This window comes from Mytilus edulis, chromosome 6 (assembly GCF_963676685.1).
Source record: "Mytilus edulis chromosome 6, xbMytEdul2.2, whole genome shotgun sequence".
Classification (NCBI taxonomy): Eukaryota; Metazoa; Mollusca; class Bivalvia; order Mytilida; family Mytilidae; genus Mytilus; species Mytilus edulis.
The window spans coordinates 59,988,092-59,998,339 of NC_092349.1; the positions used below are offsets into that span (position 1 = coordinate 59,988,092).

At 33.9% G+C, this 10,248-nt stretch overlaps 2 protein-coding genes across 2 annotated transcripts; one reads left to right on the top strand and one right to left on the bottom strand.

The window, feature by feature from the left end:
* The first annotated feature begins 550 nt into the window (after nt 1–550).
* On the top strand, nt 551–1,302 carry LOC139526518 (serine-enriched protein-like). Its single transcript, XM_071321673.1, has one exon. The coding sequence runs from the start codon at nt 551–553 to the stop codon at nt 1,271–1,273; it is 723 nt and encodes a 240-aa protein (XP_071177774.1). The 3' UTR covers nt 1,274–1,302.
* An 8,223-nt stretch (nt 1,303–9,525) lies between these two features.
* On the bottom strand, nt 9,526–10,248 carry LOC139526519 (serine-enriched protein-like). Its single transcript, XM_071321674.1, has one exon. The coding sequence runs from the start codon at nt 10,246–10,248 to the stop codon at nt 9,526–9,528; it is 723 nt and encodes a 240-aa protein (XP_071177775.1).

Here is a 10,248-nt window from a genome sequence, read left to right on the forward strand (position 1 = left end):
ATCCTTAGATATTAAAAGGAAATGAGGATATTTCATTGTTATGAACTGATAACATGTTCCGAACATCGATACTCCCGTATTTATACTGTTGTTTTGCCGAGAGCATACCTGTCAAATAGTGTACTGTATATACTCGTATAGTGTGGAAATTATTTTAAACATGGCTAATTCAATGATGCATAGAGGATAATATGAAACATTGATATATCTCCGTACTCAAGTGTATTATATAATTACCGATAATGTGTGTAAATTAGTGTACATAGATGTGGTGGTGGAATATCGACTACTCAAATGAGGTTGTCCCGAAGTGGACGGAGAAAGATTTCCTGGTAAGGTAAGATGACCCTAAGCCATAGACAAGCCAACAACTATGTGGAACTGAAAATAGACAGAAATGTCTCCATGTCTCAATTTATATGCCATTTTATGCTGCTTGTCAAAAAGGAGCATTTCATTTCATAAAATGTCATGATATAAATACAGTAATTGGAAAGTCCATATCATTTCATTTTATATCTTAAACTTTGTACACTTAAACAACTACAAAATGTATAGATGTGAATCTACTCTGGCTTTAATTGACTTTGAACAAGTAGAACAGGATGACTATTCCTCTGGTTATGAATCCATGCCATCAGACTCCGAGTCTTCTAAACCAACCCAGAAATCACAATATGACTCACTGGTACAAACCAGCTACAACAGGGACCCAGTCAAGATCAAAGAAAAGATGAGTTTCAGAAATACACAAGCTCTGACAGAACAACTGAAGGTCATCTCATCCATACCAGAACTTTGTGATGTCACTTTTGAAGTTGGATCAGATAATGTCAAAGTTCATGGTGTCAAGGCCATCTTGGGAACAAGAAGCAGGGTGCTTTACAATCTCATTTTAAAGAAACAAAAAGAAGCTGAATTTCAGAGTAAAGCTGACAAAAAAGGAAAGAAAAAGAAAACCACAGTAAAATCAGACAAAGTTACCATTGTTGTAAAGAAGTATGAACCAGAGGACTTCAAAAAGATAATACAGTTCATACACAGTGGTTCTGTGGATATCAACAGTTCATGTGTAGTTGGACTTTTATGTGGTGCATCACAGTTTGGTCTGGACGACCTTGAAAGAGCATGCTGGGACTTTGTCAACCATTCTGTTAAATCAGGGACCATCTCAAAGAATATACCAACTGCCACGAGATACAGTCATCATAAAACTGGGAAAAGACTCTTGGAGAAGATATTCAGTAATACACAGCAACATGTTGAATTATAAATGACTTTACAAATGAGTGATTGATTCTATTATTACTATTAGTGCTATGATATGTTATTAATTGATAACTAAGTAAATAAAATATAGAGAAAAAAAAAACTGTTTTATTTTTGATGATCAAATGTGTTTACTATCTAGCTAGTCTACTGAAATAGTATGTTTCTTCATAGCTTTTATCACATGCATGATTTGTTCAGTCATTATGGCTAACCCACGAACGAATAACAAGTGTTCGAGTTAAAAATTCCAGTTAAAAAGTTACAGTCAGGGTTCAAGTCATAGTTCGAGTTCAAGTTTGAATTAAAGTATGAACTATGCTTCGAGTTCGAGTTTGAGTCAAATTTAGAGATACATTTCGAGCTGTGTGTTTCGATTTAAACTTCGAATACAAGTTATAAATGAGTTTGAGTTCTTTAACTTTCAGTTACAATCGTAGTTATGAAGTTCTTTATAATGCACTTCAATCTCAGATCTAGAACATTCAAAATTACCGTATGCATGTTTCATGAAATTCTGAAAGGAGTAATTTTTTAGGCGAAATTGATTTTTTGTTGAAATATGATCAAAATAAAAACATAAAAACTAGCAGAATATACCACTCTCACAAAAATTGCAAAAAAATAATGATTTTTTCTAGAAATATTCATGTTTATCCTGTTTTAGCTTTGAAAACTAGTTTAGCCATATGTATCCCAAACTAAACGTACCTCTTGGTGGCTCCATTTGACCTCTTATGTCTTATCTAAAATTTGTTACCAACTTATAGGTCATACTTTCTTGGCAGGAACGATTTTAAATGACATGAAATGTGGGCACTAAAAAAGTGAGGACTTTTGACTACATATATATAGTGCCATGTAAAGTATAGGTCTGAAACGTAGAGTTGCATGAATGTACACCCTTGCAAGTGTTACATATTCGAGAACTTTTGACAACAAATATATAGTGCCATGTAATTTATTGAATTTTCGAAGTCTTTTTGAATGGTTCTCTAGAAAATATTTCAATGGGTTTCAAATAGATATAGGAAGATGTGGTGTGAGTGCCAATGAGACAACTCTCTATAAACATGTGAAAGCTCTCTCACAGGCAAACAACCAATAACTGAAATATGTAAGGGCATACACTACAAGCACGGGGACACATTCTACTGCATCCACACAGCACGAGTAACAAACCTTTATATTGTAAATATACACACTGCAGTTATTCATAGGTAAATAAAAACATATATTCATGATTGGACCCTTAATCTAATAACAGCGCTCCTACGTTGATTCCCTTCGCCTGCCATAGATAGGTTACTTTGTAAAAAAAAACGTAAAAGAAACTGCAAGTGAGGAAAATATCCATGTTAAAAAAATTCAATGCTGTGACAACCTAACCAAGACCAATCAATGTCCACCTTTATATAACGATGCACATGCAGTTATAAATATGCAAAGAGATATCGTGCTGACCAAGCCATGATGGGCCCTTACACAAATAACTAGAGGCTCTCAAGAGCCTGTGTCGCTCACCTGTATTTACTGATGCATGCTTTGAAAATCATGTTAAATAAGGTTAAAATCAAAATTAATAGTACTAGTATTAGATATAAGATATTATTAGATACTATAATGATATCTAAGATAATAACAAAAAAATATAAAATTTCCGTAAAATTACTAACTCAGGGGCAGCAACCCATCAACGGGTTGTAGGACTCTTCTGAAAATTTCAGGGCATGTGCAGATAAATCTAAATCTGATGAACAAGATACCCTAGTGTTGATTTTGGAAAAGTTTGGTTAAATTTGTCTCCGTAATTCAAGAGAAGATTTTTGTAAAAGATTACAATTTTTTTTGTAAAAGATTACAATTTTTTTGTAAAAGATTACATTTTTTTCTGTACAAGATTACAATTTTTTTTGTAAAAGATAACAATTTTTTTTGTAAAAGATTACAACAAGAGTGCACACACTGAAATGTCTCGCCTTCTTAACTAATCATTGATATTATGTTGATAGTCCTAAGTATAAAGCGTTATTACAACTGTCACATAAACTTAACATTAAACAAGATAGTTAAACAAAGACCAATGAACCATGAAAATGAGGTCAAGGTCAGATGAACCATGCCAGGCAGACATGTACAGCTAACAATGCTTCCATACAACAAATATAGTTGACCTATTACTTATAGTTTAAAAAAAATATACCAAAACACAAAAACTTAACACTGTCCAATGAACCGTGCAATTGAGGTCATGGTCAAATAAAACCTGCGGGACTGACATATAGATCATAATATATTTCCATACACCAAATATAGTTGACCTTTGGCATATAATATTAGATAAAAAGATCAAAACTAAAAAACTTAACTTTGACCACTGAACCATGAAAATGAGGTCAAGGTCAGATGACATCTGCCCGCTGGACATGTACACCTTACAATCATTCCATACAACAAATATAGTAGACCTATTGCATAAAGTATGAGAAAAACAGACCAAAACACAAAAACTTAACTATAACCACTGAACCATGAAAATGAGGTCAAGGTCAGATGACACCTGCCAGTTGGACATGTACACCTTCCAGTCCTTCCATACACCAAATATACAAGCCCTATTGCTTATAGTATCTGAGATATGGACTTGACCACCAAAACTTAACCTTGTTCACTGATCCATGAAATGAGGTCGAGGTCAAGTGAAAACTGTCTGACGGGCATGAGGACCTTGCAAGGTACGCACATACCAAATATAGTTATCCTATTACTTATAATAAGAGAGAATTCAACGTTACAAAAATTCTGAACTTTTTTTTCAAGTGGTCACTGAACCATGAAAATGAGGTCAAGGACATTGGACATGTGACTGACGGAAATTTCGTAACATGAGGCATATATATACAAAATATGAAGCATCCAGGTCTTCCACCTTCTAAAATATATGGCTTTTAAGAAGTGAGCTAAGGTAGCAATACACAGTTAGGAAAAAAACTTAAAATTGACACTCATAATTTTTAAACACCCTCTTTCCCCTCCTGTCTAACAAAGAAGGCTTTATATGTGTGTTATGCATGTATATACTTATAGAAAGAGAATCTTCCATAGATTTGATTTCTAATGGTCATAAGGGTGAAATATAATCCCTCTTGGGTGTAACCATGGCAACAATCTGCATTTCTTAGATACAAAATATAGCAAAAAAGGGGGGTGAACATGTCACAAAAGTCTCCAAAATTTGGTCTTACGGAAAATTTCAATCAATTACAGTCATACCTTTCCTGAATCCATAGGTTTATATCTAACAAGTGGTCCCAAAAAAATCATATGCTTATCTGCTCGTTTTTCCATAAAATTGAATTGAAAAGATCGAGCGCAAAATCTTTGTTGATAAACACTACAATAATGTATGGACCTATGAACGGTACGGATAGGAAAATACGGACTGTCAATCATATAAATGGCCTATAAAACCAAGGCCGTAACTACCATTGAGGCAAGTGAGGCAATTGCCTCACTAAAATTTCGACACAGATTTTTTTTTACGGTTATTAAATACGAAATATAAGTCATTTGTTGTTCTGTCTCAACCTTAATTTCTATAACTTGTCATCATTCCTTTTAAATTATTCTTCCTGTATATAACTCAGCATCCCAACAGGCGATGTTCAGTTTCGATTACATTAACCTAGTAGCGAAAATCCTCATGGATATCTGGTTAAAAACAGGCTCTGCATGACAGAAAAAGAAATAGCGATACTGAAGGTAAAAAAGGAATAATTCTAGTAAACTAATGTTGTTTGTGAACAGAGTCTGAGTATTGAATCTAACTTCATTGGAACTTTAATCCAAAGACGTAAAAGTAAACTGACAAATCAAGTACTGGGTATCGCAAGGGGGCAGTCCTGTCTGCGTATTCATTTCTCCGTTTCACCAAATTTGCTCGTTCTCTTTACAGATAAACAACATATAAATAATATGAAACATGCATGGATTATCCATGTTTCTTTAATCTTAATAATTGAAAGAACATCCCGTATTTCAATTTGACATTATTGAGGAACGGTAGGAAACGGGTTTTGTTTTTACTTGTATTCGGGACTACGGAATTTCATGTCTTTATATTTGGGATTTCGAAATCGGACACCCCAACCCCTAAATTTATAGATTCTGAACAAAAATATCTTACCACCAACTATTTCCAGAAATAATTTGAAATCACGGACCTCCATGTAAACGTCGAAAACTCTATTCCAATTCCCCTGTACCCATTTCATACAAGTAAACTAACTCTAGATAGAATAATTTATACATGTATCTTATTTCTTTCTATCCCTTGTTTGTTTACTCTTTGTCAGCATAAAAGCGAGTTTAATATTTTGTAACAGCGACTGTATGATGGTGCTTACAGGAAAGCTTAATTCCCTTTTGCAAACGAAACTGTTACTACCGATGCTGCTACCGAATTACTGATGGAGAAGAAATCAGAAGAAGGCGTTGATGATAGTGTGCTACCGCTAGAAACAGACTGCCCCGAAACGACTAAAAACTTGGAAAAGTGCATGCATGAGTGGCGAGAGATTAATATGCTGTCTTGCCATGCTCCATGTCCATGGCGATAAGGATGTCAGCAGACCAAATATTCTGAAACAATGTGACAAAACCGGTCATAGAAAAATTGGCAATATCTACTGAATCGATGTGTGTTCTATGTTCTGGCGACAGACTCACATTGATATTTGGATGTTTATATGACATATAAATTTATAATAAATAAAGATGTTAAACATTTGGTGTTAGTAAATGTCTTTAAATATGAAAAATTTATATAAAAAGTGTCCAAATTTAAAACATTGTCAAACTCTCTGGAAATGCCTAGAATGCAGGATTTTGCACTATTCATTCAGTACCCTCCAAAATTTTTCGACTCGCTTCGCTCGGCTCATTTATTTTGCCTCACTAAAATAAAATGTCTAGTTACGGCCTTGAAAACATGTTAAAAACAATCTTAATGTTCATATAAACCCACTAAGAAGGCTATATTATTCTTCAATTATCTAAAAATCAATTTTATTGTACAAAAACTTTCATATTTAAAAAATTCACAGGGGCCATAATGCGAAACTAAACTTCTAACTGTGTATTGCTACCTAACACCGCCGCCGCCGCCGCCGCCGTAGCCGCCGCCGGATCACTATCCCTATGTCGAGCTTTCTGCAACAAAAGTTGCTCGACAAAAATTGTTAAAAACTATCTATAAAGGGCAATAACTCTTTAAGGGGTCGACTGTTAATTTTGTTCATGCAAATTTATTTGTAGATCTTACTATGTTGAACATTATTGCTGTTTACAGTTTATCTCTATCTATGATAATATTCAAGATAATAACCAAAAACTGCAAAAAATCCTAAATATCACCTTTCAGGGGCAGCAACCCAATAACGGGTTGTCGGCTTTGTCTGAAAATTACAAGGCAGATAGATCTTAACCTTGTAACATTTTTACCATTTGTCGGATTTGCTCTAAATGCTTTTTGTTTTTGAGATATAAGCCAAAAACTACATTTTACCTCTATTTTCTATTTTTAGCCATGTCGGCAATCTTGGTTGGCAGGCGGGGGTCATCGGACACATTTTTTAAACAAGATTCCCTAGTGATGATTGTGGACAAGTTTGGTTAAATTTGTCTCAGTAGTTTCAGAGAAGACGTTTTTTGTAAAAGATTACAAAAATTTACGACAAATTGTTAAATATTGACTATAAAGGGCAATAACTTCTTACGGGGTCGACTGACAATTGTTGACTTAATTGTAGATCTTACTTTTACTAAATATTATTGCTTTTTCACAATTTATCTCTATCTATGATAATATTCAATATAATAACCAAAACCTGCAAAATTTCCTAAAAATCACCAATTCAGGGGCAGCAACTAAATAACAGGTTGTCGGCTTTGTCTGAAAATTTCAGAGAAGATAGATCTTAACCTGATAAACATTGTAACACTTTGTCAGATATGCTCAAAGTGCTTTGGTTTCAGAGATGTAAGCCAAAAACTGCATTTTACCTTTATGTTCTATTTTTAGCCATGTCGGCCATCTTGGTTGACAGGCGGGGTCATCGGACACCTTTTTAAAACTAGATACCCTAGTGATGATTGTGGCTAAGTTAGGTTAAATTTAGCCCAGTAGTTTCAGAGGAGAAGATATTTGTAAAAGTAAACAGACGACGACGACGGACGACGGACGTACGCAAAGTGATAAGAAAAGCTCTCTTGACCTTACAGGTCATGTGAGCTAAATAGGGAGTTATTTTTTAATAAATATCAATGAATTTTATAAATATTATAATCAAACATAACTCTGTGAAAAAAATGTGTATTTACAATGAATGGTTTTTTTAGTAATCCAGTTTTCAAATTTTACCACAAATCAAGTCTGTATTTTTAGCCAAAATTTTGAGAAAAAGGGTGAGGGGTACAAAAAATAATTTTACAAGAGCAATATACATCTTTTATCATTTTTGTCTTTTCAAATTTCTTAGATATGTATTTTTTTTTTTCATCATTTATAACAAAAAAACTTAAATAATATGCATTTTGTTCTTAAAATTGAGAAAAATCACAAAAATACAAAATTGACAGCATATATATATATATAGTAAATTTCACAAAAAAAAGCCTCAAAATATGATAACACTTTCTTATATTAACACCTACCTATAGTTTTTTTAAAGTAAAATTTATTCAGATTGGTCCACTTCATCTTTAATGAAAGTATGAGAAAAAGTTTAATTGTGGAACTGTGATTTTTTTCACAATAATAGCCCAAAAATAGGTAAAATCGATGAAAAATGGGGAAATCATCAAATTTGGGCATTTTCGGAGGGCCGTAGCAAAAAAAGAAGTGCACCACCGTATGTTTTTTTCTTCACCAATTATTTTGTTACAGTCTTATAAACTGGAAAATCAGGTTAAGAAAAAAAGTTTAATTCTAGAAATTTTTGGCTCCTCAGAGGTGTACATCCTTAATTGGTATTTGACGTCCAGTGACAAATATTAAATTCATATTAGAACTTTAACGTGCGATTAAGTGTGCTAAAATTATGAATCTTGCAGCCTCATTTGTTCCAGACATACTGCACGCTAAGCGTGGTATCAGACAAATACGCTTACATACCAGTAATGGAATCATCAGAGGTAACAGTTCGCAGTAAGACGTGTCACCTTACCTGGACACATAAGTCAGACTTCGAGTCAACCAGTCTACATCATTATTCCAAAATGCCTGCTTTGTCAGGAATAAACAACCAATGGCATCCGACTACTCCAAGGTTTAGCCTTCTCGAGTTTGTAACGCTTGCAAGAGTGTACGTTCATACAACTTTACGTGTCCGACCTATACTTTACATGGCACTATATACATGTATTTGTTGTAAAATACCACACTTTTTTAGCGCTCAAATTGCATGTCATTAATTGTTCCTGCCAAGTAAGTATAACCCATAAGTTGATAATTTGTTAAGGAAATTTTAGATATGACATGAGAGCCACCAAGAGGTACTTTGGGGTACATATGGCTAAATTAGTTTCCAAAGGTAAAACAGGATACACAGTGATTATATTTCTATTGAAATCATTATTTTGTTTGCAATCCTTTGTAATTTTTGTTAGAGGTTGGAATATTCTGCTTGTTTTTATGTTTTAATTTTTATCATATTTCAACAAACAAAATTAATCGCGCCTCCAAAATTACTTCTTTGGTAATTTCATGAAACATTGTAATATTGAAGGTTCTATCCAAGATTGAAATGTATTATGAAATACGAACTCAAAGCAAATAACCCCGATTGTAACTGAAAGTTTAACTCAAACTCAAACTCATAACTAGTAATCGAAGTTTAAATCGAAACACAGCTCGAACTTTATCTCTAGTTCAAACTCTAACTCGAAGCATAGTTCATACTTTAACTGAAAGTTTAACTCGAACTTTTACTTGCCTGAACACTGACTGTATCTTTTACTGGAACTTTTAACTCGAACACTTATTCGATCGTGGTGTAGCCATAATAACTGAACAAATCATCGGATTAAAGCTACACAGAAACGGACTATTTCAGTAGGCCAGGTTGTAAACATCATTGATCAACACAAATAAAAACAGTTTTTTTTTTCTATATATTTATTTACTTATTTATCAATTAATAACATATCATAGCACTAATAGTAATAATAGAATCAATCACTTATTTGTAAATTCATTTATAATTCAACATGTTGCTGTGTTTTACTGAATATCTTCTCCAAGAGTCGTTGTCCTGTTTTATGATGACTGTATCTCTTGGCAGTTGGTATAATCTTTGAGATAGTCCCTGATTTAACAGAATAGTTGACAAATTCCCAGCATGCCTTTTCAAGGTCATCCAGACCAAACTGTGATGCACCACATAAAAGTCCAACTACACATGCACTGTTGATATCCACAGAACCACTGTGTATGAACTGTATAATATTTTTGAAGTCCTCTGGTTCATACTTCTTCACAACAATGAGAACTTTGTCTGATTTTACTGTGGTTTTCTTATGCTTTCCTTTTTTGTCAGCTTTACTCTGAAACTCAGCTTCTTTTTGTTTCTTTAAAATGAGATTGTACAGCACCCTGCTTCTTGTTCCCAAGATGGCCTTGACACCATGAACTTTGACATTTTCTGGTCCAACTTCAAATGTGACATCACAAAGTTCTGGTATGGATGAGATGACCTTCAGTTGTTCTGTCAGAGCTTGTGTATTTCTGTAACTCATCTTTTCTTTGATCTTGACTGGGCCCCTGTTGTAGCTGGTTTGTACCAGTGAGTCATATTGTGATTTCTGGGTTGGTGTAGACGACTCTGAGTCTGATGGTGTGGATTCATAACCAGAGGAATAGTCATCTTGTTCCACTTGTTCAAAGTCCATTAAAGCCAGAGTGGATTCACATCTGTCCAT